We start from the raw sequence: 17054 nt of genomic DNA, 5'->3' as shown, positions 1-17054 counted from the left end.
AATATACAAGGGACCGTTAGACATTTTCTTTGCTTCTGCTCTGGTGGTGTCCTCGCAGAATTCTTGTAATGAACCAGATTCCTTTTGATGGGATTTATCAACAACTGCACTACTTTTTTTTCTCCACCTGGAAATTGCCGTTACAACTGTAAAAACAACCACTTGCTAATCAAAGAGGAGAGAACTCTTTGCTTATCAGTGAGATAAGTTGCTCACCTGTCCAGAACCTCATCCAGGGTCTCATAGGAGTTCTCATAACACTTGATCCTCTTCTTGAAGTCCTCCATAGCCTCCTCTGTGTTGCAGTTGGTGTAATCAGGGCTGCCCAGCTTCACTTGCTGAGCAGAGAAAGAGACGGGGGAGATATAAGACTCGTTGGCTCTCTCCAAAGAGTTACCTACAGGAACTGTGGAAGAGCACTCACCACAATGTTCTCTGCAATGACTTCAGGGTCTTCACAAACAGACTCTACAAAGAACACCTAGGAGAAAAGATAAGATCGTAAACCCCCAGGATAGGAAAGACATCTAAGTCCCAGTTGTCATCTATATTTTTCGCGGCAGTCTATTTGCTGCCACAAACCAATGCTGACAGAAAGACCACACCCAACGAGCTGTATAGGGCCAAATAAAGAAAATGCACATCCAGAGGCAGTACACCTAGTGGCCAGTGATTTTGATGCAGGAAACTCTAGATCACCTTTACTCCATGCATACAAAGCTCTCCCTCCATTTGTCAAATCTGATCATAACTCTATCCTGCTGATTCCTGCTTACAAGCAAAAACTCAAACTGGAATTACCAGAAGTGGTCAGATAAAGCAGATCATAAGCTACAGGACTGTTTTGCAAGCACAGACTGGAATATGTTCCGGGATTCATCGGATAACACTTAGGTTCACCTAGAAGCGGTGCTCCTAGTGGCCGGGGACTTTAATGCAGGCGAACTTAAATCAGTTTTACCAAATTTTTACCAGCATGTCAACCAGAGTAAAAAATAAAATTCTACACCACACACAGAGAAACATACAAAGCTCTCCCCCGCACTCCATTTGGCAAATATGACCATAATTATATCCTCCTGATTCCTGCTTACACGCAAAAACTAAAGCAGGACGTACCAGTGACTTGCTCAATACAGAAGTGGTCAGATGACACGGACGCTACAGGACTATTTTGCTAGCACGCTACAGGACTATTTTGCTAGCACAGATTGGAATATGTCCCGGGATTCATCCAATGGCATTGAGGAGTACACCACTTTAGTCATTGGCTTCATCAATAAGTGCATCAACGAAGTTGTCCTCACAGTGACTGTACGTACATATCCCAACCAGAAGCAATGGATTACAGGCAACATCCGCATTGAGCTAAAGGCTAGAGCTGCCACTTTAAAGGAGCGGGAGACTAACCCAGAAGCTTATAAGAAATCCCGCTATGCTCTCGGATGAACAATCCAACAGGCAAAGCGTCAATACAGGCTTAAGATTGAATCCTACGACACCGGCTCTGACGCTCGTCGGATGTGGCAGGGCTTGAAATCTATTACGGACCACAAAAGGGAAACCCAGACGCAAGCTTCCCAGTGACGCGAGACTACCAGACGAGCTAAATGCCTTTTATGCTCGCTTCGAGGCAAGCAACACTGACGCATGCACGAGAGCACCAGCTGTTCTGGATGACTGTGATAACGCACTCAGTAGCCGATGTGAACAAAACCTTTAAACAGGTCAACATTCAAAGTCGCTGGGCCAGACGGATTACGAGGATGTGTACTCAAAGCATGCGCGGACCAACTGTCAAGTGTCTTCAATGACATTTTCAACCTCCCCCTGACCGAGTCTGTAATACCTACATGTTTCAAGCAGACCACCATAGTCCATGTGCCCAAGGAAGTGAAGGTAACCTGCTTAAATGATGACCTGCCTGTGGCACTCACGTTGGTAGCCATGAAGAGCTTTGACAGGCTGGTCATGGCTCACATCAACATCATCCTCCCGGACACCCTAGACCCACTCCAATTCGCATACCACCCCAACAGATCCACAGATGACGCAATCTCAATCGCACTCCACACTGCCCTTCCTCGTGGACTACAGGAAAAGGCGTACTGAACAGCCCCCCATTAACATCGACGGGGCTGTAGTGGTGCGGGTCGAGAGTTTTAAGTACCTTGGTGTCCACATCACCAAACAAACTATCATGGTCCAAACATACCAAGACAGTCGTGAAGAGGGTTAGACAAAACCTTTTCCCCCTCAGGAGACTGAAAAGATTTGGCATGGGTCCCCAGATCCTCAAAATGTTCTACAGCTGCTCCATCGAGAGCTTCCTGACTAGTCGCATCCCCGCCTGGTATGGCAACTTCTCGGCATCTGACTAAGGCGCTACAAAGGGTAGTGCGAACGGCCCAGTACGTCACTGGGGCCAAGCTTCCTGCCATCCAGGACCTATAATAATAGGCGGTGTCAGAGGAAAGCCCATAAAATTGTCAGAGACTCCAGTCACAGACTGTTTTCTCTGCTACCGCACAGCAAGAGGTACCGGAGCGCCAAGTCTAGAACCAAAAAGGCTCCTCAACAGCTTCCACCCCCAAGCCATAAGAAGGCTGAACAATTAATAAAATCACCACCGGACAATTTACATTGACACCCCCCCCCTTTTCTACACTGCTGCTACTCGCCGTTTATTATCTATGCATAGTCACTTCACCCCTACCTACAGTTGAAGTCGGAAGTTTACATACACTTAGGTTGGAGTCATTAAAGCTCGTTTTTCATCCACTCAACAAATTTCTTGTTTACAAACGATGGTTTTGGCAAGTCGGTTAGGACATCTACTTTGTGCATGACACAAGTCATTTTTCCAACAATTGTTTACAGATTATTTCACTGTATCACAATTCCAGTGGGTCAGAAGTTTACGTACACTAAGTTGACTGCCTTTAAACAGCTCGGAAAATTCCAGAAAATGAAGTCATGGTGTAAGAAGCTTCTAGTAGGCTAATTGACATAATTTGAGTCAATTGGAGGTGTACCTGTGGATGTATATCAAGGCCTACCGTCAAACTCAGTGCCTCTTTGCTTGACATCATGGGAAAATCAAAAGAAATCAGCCAAGACCTCAAAAAAAAAAAAAGTTGTAGACCTCCACAAGTCTGGTTCATCCTTGGGATCAATTCCCAAATGCCTGAAGGTACCACATTCATCTGTACAAATAATAGTACGCAAGTATAAACACCATGGACAAAGCAGCCGTCATACCGCTCAGGAAGGAGACGCGTTCCGTCTCCTACAGATGAACGTATTTTGGTGAGAAAAGTGCAAATCAATCCCAGAACAACAGCAACGGAACTTGTGAAGATGCTGGAGGAAACGGGTACAAAAGTATCTATATCCACAGTAAAACGAGTCCTATATCGACATGACCTGAAAGGGAGCTCAGCAAGGAAGAAGCCACTGCTCCAAAACCGCCATAAGCCAGACTACGGTTTGCAACTGCACATGGGGACAAAGTTTGTACTTTTTGGAGAAATGTGCTCTGGTCTGATGAAACAAAAATAGAACTGTTTGGCCATCATGACCATTATGTTAGGAGGGAAAAGGGGAAGGATTGCAAGCCGAAGAACACCATCCCAACCGTGAAGCACGGGGGTGGCAGCATCATGTTGTGGGGGTGCTTTGCTGCAGGAGGGACTGGTGCACTTCACAAAATAGATGGCATCATGAGGGGAAATGTGGATATATTGAAGCAACATCTCAAGACATCAGTCAGGAAGTTAAAGCTTGGTTGCAAATGGGTCTTCCAAATGGACAATGACCCCAAGCATACTTCCAAAGTTGTGGCAAAATAGCTTAAGGACAATAAAGTCAAGGTATTTGAGTGGCCATCACAAAGCCCTGACCTCAATCCTCTAGAAAATTTGTGGGCAGAACTGAAAAAGCGTGTGCGAGCAAAGAGGCCTACAAACCTGACTCAGTTACACCAGCTCGGTCAGGAGGAAAGTGCCAAAATTCACCCAACTTATTGTGGGAAGCTTGTGGAAGGCTACCCAAAACATTTGACCCAAGTTAAACAATTTAAATGCAATGCTACCAAATACTAATTGGGTGTACGTAAACTTCTGACCCACTAGGAATGTGATGAAAGAAATAAAAGCTGAAATAAATCATTTTACTATTATTCTGACATTTCACATTCTTAAAATACAGTGGTGATCCTAACTGACCTAAGACAGGGAATTTTTACTAAGATTAAATGTCAAGAATTGTGAAAAACTGAGTTTAAATGCATTTGGCTAAGGTGTATGTAAACTTCCGACTTCAACTGTACATGTACAAATTACCTCAACTAACCTGTACCCACGCACACTGACTCGGTACCGGTGCCCCCTGTATATAGCCTTGTTATTGTGTTAATAAAATATTTATACTGACGTTAATAAAAATTAACTCTTCTTGAACTGCACTGTTGGTTAAGGGCTTGTAAGTAAGCATTTCACGATAAGGTCTACACTTGTTGTATTCGGTGCATGTGACAAATACAATTTGATTAGATTTGAGGAGTTTACCACATCAGTCACCCGCTTCATTAATAAGTGCATCGACGGCGTCACCCCCAGTGACCGAACACAGAAATTGGAGACATGGATGCCTAGCCAAAAAACTAGCTCATCTAAAAACTATACTTCGCTATAGTGTTGTTCTTATTGCTTTTGAAGGGAGATTGGATTACGGAACTAAAGAGCTGCTGCTTTCAAGGAGTCGGACAATCCGGACGCTAGTAAGACATCCCACTATGACCTCCGACAAGCCACTAAACAGTCAATATGGCAATACAGAGCTAAGAACAAATCCTACTACGCTGGCTCGGAAGCTCGTCGAAACCCAGCCGCAAGCTGCCCATTGATGAAAGCCTACTAGACGAGCTAAATTCCTTCTATTTCTCACATCGAGGCAAGCAACACTGAACCACGCATGAGAGCACCAGCTGTTTCAGACTGTGATCTTGCTCTTCATAGCCGATGAGAGTAAGAGCTTTAAACAGGTTAACATACACAAGGCTGCGGGGCCAGACAGATTACCAGGACGCTTACTCAGAGCATGCACTGACCAGCTGGCAAGTGTCTTCACTGACATTTTCAACCTCTCCCTGACCCAGTCTGTAATACCTACATGTTTCAAGCAGACCACCATAGTCCCTGTGCCCAATAACACTAAGATAACCTGTCTTAATGACTATCATCCCGTAGCACTCACATCTGTAGCAATGAAATGCTTTGAAAGGCTGGTCATGGCTCACAGCAACACCATCATCCCAGACACCCTGGACCTACTCCAATTTGCATACCGCCCCAATAGATCCACATATGACGCAATCTTTATTGCACTCCACACTGCCCTCTCCCACCTGGACAAAAGGAACAGAATGCCTTAATACTGTTCATTGACTACAGCTCAGTGTTCAACACCATAGTGCCCTCCAAGCTCATCACTAAGCTTAGGATCCTGGGACTGAACACCTCCCTCTGCAACATGGATTTCCTGACGGGCACCCCCAGGTGGTGAGGGTAGGCAACACCACATCCACCACGCTGACCCTCAACACGGAGGCCACTCAGGTGTGCGTGCTCCTGTACTCCCTGTTCACCCACGACTGTGTGTATATAGCCGCGCATGACTCCAACATTAAGTTGGCTGACGACACAACGGTGGTTTGCCTGATCACAGACGATGAGACAGCCTATAGGGAGAAGGTCAGTGACCTGGCAGTGTTGTGCCAGGACAACAACCGCTCCCTCAACGTCAGCAAGACAAAGGAGCTGATCAGGGACTACAGGCAACTGAGGGCCGAGTACGCCCACATCGGCAGGGCTGTAGTGGAGTGGTCGAGAGCGTCAAGATCCTTGGTGTCCACATCACTATGGAATTGTCATGGTCCACACACACACAAACACAGTCGTGAAGAAGGCACAACAATGCCTCTTCCCTCTCAGGAGGTTGAAAAGATTTGGCATGGGCCCTCAGATCCTCAAAAAGGTTCTACAGCTGCACCATTGAGATTTTTTATTTTATTTTTATTTTACCTTTATTTAACTAGGCAAGTCAGTTAAGAACAAATTCTTATTTTCAATGACGGCCTAGGAACAGTGGGTTAACTGCCTGTTCAGGGGCAGAACGACAGATTTGTACCTTGTCAGCTCGGGGATTTGAACTTGCAACCTTTCGATTACTAGTCCAACGCTCTAACCACTAGGCTACCCTGCCGCCCCAAAAAACTGAGATCATCTTGACTGTCTGCATCACTGCTTGGTATGGCAACTGCTTGTCACCCAACCACAAAGCGATACAGAGGGTAGTGCATATGGCCCAGTACATTACTGGGGCTGAGCTCCCTGCCATCCAGGCCTTCTATACCAGGTGGTGTCAGAAGGCGGTGCTAAAAATTGCCAAAACCTCCAGCCCTCCAAGTCAGACTGCTCTCTCTGCTACTGCATGGCAAGCAGTACGTCTGGAACCAACAGGACCCTGAACAGCTTTTACCTCGACGCCATAACACTGCTAAATAGTGAGTTAAATAGTTAACCAATAGCAAACTCTTGACTCATCACATACGCTGCTGCTACCGTTTATCTACCCTCTTGCCTAGTCACTTTATCCCTACCTATATGTACATATCTACCTCGTGCCCCTTCACATCGAATCAGCTATATATACACACACACACACACACACACACACACGGTACCAGTACTGAGTTATCTTTACTCATTGTGTAGTTATTCCTCTTTTCTCTTGGCATTGTTGGGAAGGGCCTGTAAGTAAGCATTTCCCTGTTAATCTACACCTGTTTACAAAGCATGTGGCAAATAAAATGTTATTTGACGTTGACGGGTGGGGTGTTCACCAACAAAACCTATGCATACGCAACCACAAGTCTAAAAACAAAACAGGGTTGGTTCACACTCAAAAGGACTATAGACAACAGTGACCGACTGGCTCGATCTTATGTAGAAACATTTAATAAATGGATAAAAGTAGAGACTCGGATATACAATTTATCATACACTATAGTTGAGGAACAACGGTAAAGTAATTCTGCTTTGAAAGTTGATAAACTTATAACCCCATTTTTGAGAAGTGCCCTTGAACTTTTTGGTACACCTACTTGGGAGCGTTTCTTTGTTCACACCCTCTTAAGCCCCCACACATCTCTTTAAGGATTCACATGGAAGGCCATGTGCTAAACAGAACACGGTAGTGTACTAAACAACCAAAGATTAAGACTTAAGGCTGGTTTATACCACGTCAATCGACATGTCCCTGCAACAACTGTCTACAGACGACATGAACATTGTCGTTATGAAAAAGTATGAATACAAAAAACGACAGGCTGCATGACATTAGCAGCCTGGTGGTCCAAACTAGCATAACTGGTATATTTAAAAAAAAAACAATAAAAATGAAAATTGTATTTATTTTTATTTCACCTTTATTTAACCAGGTAGGATAGTTGAGAACAAGTTCTCATTTGCAACTGTGACCTGGCCAAGATAAAGCATAGCAATTCCACACATACAACACAGAGTTACACATGGAATAAACAAAACATACAGTCAATAATACAGTAGAAAAATAAGTCTATATACAATGTGAGCAAATGAGGTGAGATAAGGGAGGTAAAGGCAAAAAAAAGAAAAAAAGCCATGGTGCCGAAGTAAATACAATATAGCAAGTAAAACACTGGAATGGTAGATTTGCAGTGGAAGAATGTGCAAAGTAGAAATAGAAATAATGGGGTGCAAAGGAGCAAAATAAATAAATACAGTAGGGGAAGCAGTAGTTGTTTGGGCTAAATTATAGATAGGCTATGTACAGGTGCAGTAATCTGTGAGCTGCTCTTACAGCTGGGGCTTAAAGCTAGTGAGGGAGAAGTGTTTCCAGCTTCAGAGATATTTGCAGTTTGTTCCAGTCATTGGCAGCAGACAACTGGAAGGAAAGACGACCAAAGGAGGCATTGGCTTTGGGGGTGACCAGTGAGATATACCTGCTGGAGCGCGTGCTACGAGTGGGTGCTGCTATGGTGACCAGTGAGCTGAGATAAAGCGGGGCTTTACCTAGCAGAGACTTGTAGATAACCTGTAGCCAGTGGGTTTGGCGACGAGTATGAAGCGAGGGCCAACCAACGAGAGCGTACAGGTCGCAATGGTGGGTAGTGTATGGGGCTTTGGGTGACAAAACGGATGGCACTGTGATAGACTGCATCCAGTTTGTTGAGTAGAGTGTTGGAGGCTATTTTATAGATGACATCGCCGAAGTCGAGGATCGGTAGGATGGTCAGTTTTACGAGGGTATGTTTGGCAGCATGAGTGAAGGATGCTTTGTTGCGATATAGGAAGCCGATTCTAGATTTAATTTTGGATTGGAGATGCTTAATGTGAGTCTGGAAGGAGAATTTACAGTCTAGCCAGACACCTAGGTATTTGTAGTTGTCCACATATTCTAAGTCAGAGCCGTCCAGAGTAGTGATGCTGGACGGGCGAGCAGTGATCTGTTGATTAGCATGCATTTAGTTTTACTTGCGTTTAAGAGCAGTTGGAGGCCACGGAAGGAGAGTTATGGTATTGAAGCTCGTCTGGAGGTTAGTTAACACAGTGTCCAAAGAGGGGCCAGAAGTATACAGAATGGTGTCGTCTGCGTAGAGGTGTATCAGAGAATCACCATCAGCAAGAGCAATATCATTGATGTATACAGAGAAGAGAGTCGGCCCGAGGATTGAACCCTGTGGCACCCCCATAGAGACTGCCAGAGGTCCGGACAACAGGCCCTCCGATTTGACACACTGAACTCTATCAGAGAAGTAGTTGGTAAACCAGGCCAGGCAATCATTTGAGAAACCAAGGCTGTCGAGTCTGCCAATAAGAATGTGGTGATTGACAGAGTCGAAAGCCTTGGCTAGGTCGATGAATACGGCTGCGCAGTAATGTCTCTTATCGATGGCGGTTATGATGTCGTTTAGGACCTTGAGCATTGCTGAGGTGCACCCATGACCAGCTCGGAAACCAGATTGCATAGTGGAGAAGGTACGGTGGGATTCAAAATGGTCGGTAATCTGTTAACTTGGCTTTCGAAGACCTTAGAAAGACAGGGAAGGATAGATAAGGTCTGTAGCAGTTTGGGTCTAGAGTGTCACCCCCTTTGAAGAGGGGGATGACTGCGGCAGCTTTCCAATCTTTGGGAATCTCAGACGATACGAAAGGAGGTTGAACAGGCTAGTAATAGGGGTTGCAACAATTTCGGCAGATAATTTTAGAGAGAGGGTCCAGATTGTCTAGCCCGGCTGATTTGTAGGGGTCCAGATTTTGCAGCTCTTTCAGAACATCAGCTATCTGGATTTGGGTGAAGGAGAAATGGTGGGGGCTTTGGCGGGTTGCTGTGGAGGGTGCCGGGCAGTTGACCGGGGTAGGGTAAGCCAGGTGGAAAGCATGGCCAGCCGTAGAGAAATGCTTATTGAAATTCTCAATTATAGTGGATTTGTCGGTGGTGACAGTGTTTCCTAGCCTCAGAGCAGTGGGCAGCTGGGAGGAGGTGCTCTTATTCTCCATGGACTTTAGTGTCCCAGAACTTTTTGGAGTTAGTACTACAGGATGCAAATTTCTGTTTGAAAAAGCTAGCCTTAGCTTTCCTAACTGCCTGTGTATATTTGTTCCTAACTTCCCTGAAAAGTTGCATATCACGGGGGCTATTCGATGCTAAAGCAGAACACCACAGGATGTTTTGTGCTGGTCAAGGGCAGACAGTCCTTGGTTCACTCCAGACCTATCTATTCCTAGTTCTAAATGTTTTGAATGGGGCATGCTTATTTAAGATGGTGAGGAAGGCACTTTTAAAGAATAGCCAGGCATCATCTACTGACTGGATGAGGTCAATGTCATTCCAGGATACCCTGGCCAGGTCGATTAGAAAGGCCTGCTCGCAGACGTGTTTTAGGGAGTGTTTGACAGTGATGAGGGGCGGTCGTTTGGTCACAGACCCATTACGGATGCAGGCAATGATCGCTGAGATCTTGATTGAAAACAGCAGAGGTGTATTTGGAGGGCGAGTTAGTTAGGATGACATCTATGAGGGTGCCCGTGTTTACGGATTTGGAGTCGTACCTGGTAGGTTAATTGATAATTTGTGTGATATTGAGGGCATCTAGCTTAGATTGTAGGATGGCCGGGGTGTTAAGCATGTCCCAGTTTAGGTCACCTAGTAGCACGAGCTCAGAAGATAGATGGGGGGGAAATCAATTCACATATGGTATCGAGGGCACAGCTGGGGGCAGAGGGAGGTCTATAGCAAGCGGCAACAGTGACATACCCACTGTTTCTGTAAAGGTGAATTTTTAGAAGTAGAAGCTCGAATTGTTTGGGTACAGACTTGGATAGTAATACAGAACTCTGCAGGCTATCTTTGCAGTAGATTGCAACACCGCCCCCTTTGGCAGTTCTATCTTGGCGGGAAATGTTATAGTTTGCGATGGAGATTTCAGGGTTTTTGGTGGTTTTCCTAAGCCAGGATTCAGACACGGCTAAGACATCCAGGTTGGCAGAGTGTGCTAAAGCAGTGAGTAAAACAAACTTAGGGAGGAGGCTTCTAATGTTAACATGCATGAAACCAAGGCTTTTTACGGTTACAGAAGTCAACAAATGAGAGCACCTGGAGAGTGGGAGTGGGGCTAGGCACTGCAGGACCTGGATTAACCTCTACATCAAATTAGTATGTCAATCTAGCAAACCAGGCAACTAAAAGCAACTTCCTAATCAATGTTTTTGTTAGTTTCTAGCTTGTTAGCCAGTTCAAATAATGACCATATCATATAGCTAACATCTTAACTTTAGCTAATTTGTATTCGTTATTACAGAGAAATAAACTCACAACAAAATCCTTATTTACAAGTTAAATGGCGAGCTAATTGCAGAAAATAGCTTACAGTTGTGAGGGACAAAATTAAAGCAGAGCATGCTACCATAGTGTCCAAGTTCTAAAATGCTGTCTCATTGACCTAACGTTATATCCTAATTTGACTTGGTGCAGGTCATGTGGTTCTTCACATTACAGTCTAGTAAACACACACTATATTCAATAAAATTCAATAAAAAGTTTCTGACACATGCACAGGACACAATGTGTAAATGGTACAGTGAAATGGTTAATTGCATAGTGGAGTCTTGTTTAGACACGTAGCTAGCTAAATAATGAACCAGAATCCCAACTCATAGTGTTACTACCCTGCATGAATCTGCAGGTAGCTAAAGCTAACCAACTAGCTAGGTTCAACGTTAGCTATCTAACATTAGGCTATAACTAGCAATGGAAACTGCTCTGAGATATGATTATGTAGGAATATTATTCATACACGTAACATTAGCTAGCGAGCCAGCCAGCTAATGTTAGCTAGCTAACTAACAGCACGCTTTAAAATTGGCAAAGAAAGCGACTTTCATAAAATTAGAAACATATAATATCTGAAAAATGTAGCTGGCTAGACTCGCTTACCCGTATACATGGATGAACGCTTCTCCCTCTATGCCATGGTTACCCTTAGTTTGAAGATGTAATCTCCGGAGACAGGTGTTTTACACAACAGCCTTGTGTGTGTTCTTTGACTCCCTCCGCATTAATTGCAATCAAATGCCAGAATTTCCTCCATCTCCTTAGCAATCATACTATGCTTCCACCGGCATTCCTCCGATTTCAAAACGTGGACCTCCAGAAATTGGAGCGCATTAGTAACACTTATGCAGTTCTTCGTGATATATATAAAAAAAGTTTTATCTGCGTTACAAAGGATTACCTACACATACTGAGCAGCTCATGTTATTGACAGACGCGTACTACATGGCAGACCAATCCGAACTCATCTCTCGGCATGTCCAGCCCATCCATTATCTCAGCCAATCAAGGCTAGCGGAAAGATTCCTGTCTTTTTTTGTGGCTAAACCAACTAGGCTCGTAAATGTAACAATTTTATTTGAATTTACAGATGGCATACAAGCTTGTTATTAAGACAAATTAAAGTTCACGTTCTGCAAAAAAACACATTTGATAAAAATGAATGTTTACATTCAAATGCCTCTCCTGTGAAGTAGTGACGGGCGACATACGCCTAGTTTCCTGAAACGAGCTTGAGTGCCTTCAGAAAGTATTCACACACCTTGACTTTTTCCACATTTTGTTGTGTTACAAAGTGGATCTAAAAAAAAAGTTCAATACACAATCGCTCTGCTATTTCCTGGTTGCTAAAATTCTAAGTTTGCCTAATTTCAGCTTGTGAAAAAACCTAGCACTCAGTGTAGAGAATCGTTGTACCATCTAAACCACTGAAATACATTTTCAATAACCAAAAATATTGTATTTTGAGCTGTTTGATGCTGGTGTACAAAACCGAAAGTAAGACGTAAAAACTCAACTTAAGAACAGGAGGCATAGAAATAGCGCACATAGAACAGATCTACTGCTTCTTAGACTTGCTTTCAATGAGAAAGCAAGATCTATAACTCACATTTCTATTTGGTCAGGTAGCCCAAAGTTACACATTGTAGCTTTGTCAATGACCTAGATAAAATACTAACAATAATAAAAAATGTTGATGAAAAATTATATCTTGATTAGGTAAGTATTCAACCCACTGAGTCAATACATGTTAGAATCACCTTCGGCAGCAATTACAGCTGTGAGTCTTTTGGGGTAAGTCTCTAAGAGCTTTCCACACCTGGATTGTACAACATTTGCCCATTATTCTTTTAAAAATTCTACAAGCTCTGTCAAATTGGTTGCGGATCATTGCTAAACAACCCTTTAAGTCTTGCCATATATGTTCAAGCAGATGTAAGTCAAAACTTTAACTCGGCCACTCAGGAATATTCACTGTCTTCTTGGTAAGCAACTCCACTGTAGATTTGGCATTGTGTTTTAGGTTATTGTCTTGCTGAAAGGGGAATTCATCTCCCAGTGTCTGGTGGAAAGCAGACAACCAGGTTTTCTAGCATTTTGCCTGTGCTTAGCTCCATTCCGTTTCTTTTTTTATCTTGAAAAACTCCCCAGACCTTAACAATTACAAGCATACCCATAACATGATGCAGCCACCACTATGCTTGAAAATATGGAAAGTGGTACTCAGTAATGTGTTGTATTTGCCTCAAACATTTGTATTCAGGTCAAAATGTTCAGTTCTTTGCCACATTTTTTGCAGTATTAGTTTTGTGACTTGTTGGTGGAAAGCTTCAAGTTCCTTGGAGTACACGTCACAAACTGAAATGGACCACCCACATAGACAGTGTGGTGAAGGCACAACAGAGCCTCTTCAACCTCAGGAGGCTGAATAAATTTAGCTTGGCAAATTTGGCTTTTACAGATACACAATTGAGAGCATCCTGTCGGGCTGTATCACCGCCTGGTACGGCAACTGCACCGCCCGCCACCGCAAGGCTCTCTAGAGGGTGGTGCGATCTGCCCAACGCATTACCGGGGGCAAACTACCCACCCTCCAGGACACCTACAGTACCCGATGTCACAGGAAGGCCAAAAAGATCATCAAGGACATCAACCACCTGAGCCACTGCCTGTTCACCCCACTATCATCCAGAAGGCGAGGTCAGTACAGGTGCATCAAAGCCAGGATCGAGAGATAGAAGCTGTTTTTCAATCTAAAGGCAATCAGACTGTTAAACAGCCATCACTAGCACATTTGAGGCTTCTGCCTATAAACAGACTAGAAATCACTGGCTACATTAAGAAATTAAACACTACATTTACATTTACATTTAAGTCATTTAGCAGACGCTCTTATCCAGAGCGACTTACAAGTTGGTAAGTTGCTTACCACTAGTCACTTGACTAATGTTTACATATCTTGCATTACTCATCTCATATGTATATACACTGTACTCTATACTATTCTACTGTATATCTTAGTCCATGCCGCTCTGACGTCGCTTGTCCATATATGTATATATTCTTAATTCCATTCCTTAGATTTGTGTGTATATGTGTGAAATTGTTAGATATTACTGCACTGTCGGCGCTAGAAGCCCAGCATTTCGCTACACCCGCATTAGCATCTGCTAAACACGCATGTGACCAATACAATTTGATTTGCAAACAGGATGCATGTTTTGGAATATTTTTATTCTGTACAGGCTTCCTTCTTTTCACTGTTTTATTTAGGTTAGTATTGTGGAGTAACTACAACATTGTTGATCCATCCTGAATTTTCACCCATCACAGCCATTAAACTCCACCTATTTTAAAGTCACCATTGGCCTCATGTTGAAATCCAATAAAAAAAAGATTTAGGTACAACATTTGAAAAAAGTCAAGAGGTGTGAATACTTTCCGAAACCCTATATTTCATTTGCAAAATGTTTATTAGAAATATGCATACATTTGCCCAATAAGCATTTGTTCCCTTTCAAATACATTGTTACAGTTGTTGATTACCCTAGCCATGTTAGCATAGGCGTGACAAGAGTCAAAACAAGAGATGGCATCAAGAACAAAATACAACTAGCTGAAACAAGCCATCTATGATTCACCACACAGCAGCTTCTAGTCATTGTTGCTAAACATCTGACCGATCATGATGGAAACACAGCCTTTTACCTATGAGTTACGCCCACATTTTTGTTGTGACATCGTCAACCCACAAGCATGATCATCACCACCAAAGACACCAACATTACCTTGAAGCCATTCTGCTCAGCAAACGCAGTGATTGTCTCTCTCCTCTCTCTAGTGGTGTTAGTCGCATCAAACACCTGGAGAAAGAACAGAACACACACACACCATCACTCACAGTTCACAGACTGAGAACCTGCACTGTAATCCATATTCAAATACGCAGTGCGATGTCAAAGAACTTCATGACGGGATATCCCATCCCAATGTTAATGTGCACATAATCTGGCTACATTGGAGATTTTCAAATGTCATATTTTTCTTCAAAAAGTGATTGTACGCACAGCAACTTGGCCTCCATCAGTGAGGTACTGTCTGACATCATTCAGTGCTGCTGACGCACACTGCCTGCAAAGGAGAGTGGGGAAACTGAGTCAGAGGCGGCAGTGACAAGAGCCACTAATGGGTTAGCAAAGACAACTCACAGACGCTGGTTAAAAACAGGTACATAACAATATAATATCATGATATTGTTAGGCAATTTGGGGCATTCAAGGACAAGAGGATCTGATCAGTGTTTCCACAGCGGAGGATCAAAGCACTGAAAATGTTTCTTACTGTCTGATTTTCAGGCCCTCCTCATTGTCTGGACGGAAGAACTCAAAGGACTTGTAGATCTTCAGACACTCACGACGGTACTGCCCAACATTGAATTCTAAATGGGGGAAGAAAGAGATAGTTGCATGCTTTACTATTCTAGATACTATTTACTGTTCAGGGGCATTCTTACAAGTCAGTGTGTGTGTGGATTGGATTACGGAAATGTAATTTCAGGTATAAGGGCTGAAAGTTGGTACCTTTGGTTGGCACGCCGATCCAGTTGAGATAGCGGGTGAGCTTCTTGGAGATGTAGGTCTTTCCTCTGGCTGGGAGGCCCACCGTCACTATCAGGGTGGGACAGTTGGTCATACATACTGCACATGGAAGAGAGGAGACAGGAAAGAATACAATTATTTTACAGGTTATTATAATTATTCTACTTGGACAGAGACTCCCACTGAAACATAAGCATGAACAAACAGTGCAGGCTGTGGCAGGGAAGGGCTTTGATTACTTTTTTCCTAAATACTTTTAGGACCATTTGGAGTACCTGGGCAATTCCACTGTAACAGAGTGACACTAGGCAGGTGTCCACTGAACAAGCTTTATTCTACAAAAGCAATGTGGCAAAATAAAATCTTAGCGACACGTGTAACCGAAACGGCAGATATTGGAGACATTTTCTAAAGATCCACATTTTAATTCAACTGACAGGTGGATTTATCTTTATTGCGACAAATGATGCCGAAATTGTTTTTCGAATAAATGATGATTTCCAAATAACTTTGAAGGTACGCGTGCGTGTGATATCATATAGCCTAACTATAAAGCTCTATACCACATTTTTTTCAACTCGATTATTTTAATTTGCAAGACAAGAATTGCCTTGACTTTCAAGAATGCCTGGATTGTTCCGCCTTGCTTTTCTGTTTGGCTGAATGCAAAAGTTTCACCATCCCCAATTATTTCATATCTACAGGCGCGCAAGTCACACCATGGCACGGATTTGTTGCGATATGTTGGCACATGAGAAGTATTAGGATATGGCAAATAGTAAATTATTGCATTCTATCCATGCTGGCTTTTGTGGGCTACATGAAACAGATAGCTAGGAGGGCATAGACTCTCGCCAATTTATTATAAGCAATTTTCCCAAATGGTTAATGGAAACACTTCAACCACTTGATTTTTATTCAACACTAGGTTTTAGTGAAAGTTTTATTTTACTTGCTGTTTTTATTGACAGTGTAATGGAAATGCAGCATAGCTGGCAATTTTCACATTTATTTTCTGTGACCTTTCTAAATAGACTAAAAGCAGTTAATGGAAAGTTAATGGAAACAGTTAATGGAAACGTTAATGGAAACATAGCTAGTGTCCTGCAAGTGAACTAGTCTGATTGAATCAGGCTGTAAAACTATTAATTGGTAGGCTATATACAGCCTGAAACATGTGGCAAAATTGTGTACATTTTCCTTACAAGCCAGAATGTTGAATAAAATGAAATTTGAACATACTCTATCGGTTGTCTGTGCAGCTTGTCCTTCAGCTGCTTACAATTTGAGACAATATCCACAGGAAATTATTGCTTACCAACTTTTTAGAGAGCTGGTAGGTACAGTATATGGTTCAGTACCAAGGTAAAGTTCTATATTTCAGTTCTCTCGTCAATAGCTATTGAACCAATCATGCCATGACAATAAGACATATCTATTCTGAATCAGGGGAGGATGGAGAACAATCCACTTTTTGGGGGGGGGGGGGGGGGGGGATTTCAAATCTTCAAACAAAACAAG

At 43.1% G+C, this 17054-nt stretch overlaps 1 protein-coding gene across 7 annotated transcripts in view; it reads right to left on the bottom strand.

Moving 5' to 3' along the window:
* Nucleotides 1–17054, bottom strand: part of LOC139536569 (6-phosphofructo-2-kinase/fructose-2,6-bisphosphatase 4-like) — a 34429-nt gene that overhangs the window by 8131 nt on the left and 9244 nt on the right. For all 7 annotated transcript variants that reach the window (XR_011667330.1, XR_011667329.1, XM_071337207.1 and 4 more), the window contains exons 2-7: nucleotides 15516–15632; nucleotides 15277–15373; nucleotides 15003–15066; nucleotides 14724–14798; nucleotides 425–481; nucleotides 217–338 (exon numbers count right to left, since the gene is read on the bottom strand). Coding sequence is in view for 5 of the 7 variants with exons in the window: in XM_071337207.1 (XP_071193308.1) it covers nucleotides 217–338; nucleotides 425–481; nucleotides 14724–14798; nucleotides 15003–15066; nucleotides 15277–15373; nucleotides 15516–15632 (532 nt within the window). In the remaining 2 variants the exon portion in view is untranslated. The remainder of the gene's footprint in view (nucleotides 1–216; nucleotides 339–424; nucleotides 482–14723; nucleotides 14799–15002; nucleotides 15067–15276; nucleotides 15374–15515; nucleotides 15633–17054) is intronic.

The sequence above is a fragment of the Salvelinus alpinus genome, chromosome 12 (genome assembly GCF_045679555.1).
Source record: "Salvelinus alpinus chromosome 12, SLU_Salpinus.1, whole genome shotgun sequence".
Taxonomy (NCBI): Eukaryota; Metazoa; Chordata; class Actinopteri; order Salmoniformes; family Salmonidae; genus Salvelinus; species Salvelinus alpinus.
The sequence above is the reverse complement of the archived record's forward strand: the minus strand, read 5'-3'. Positions and strand labels throughout refer to the sequence as shown.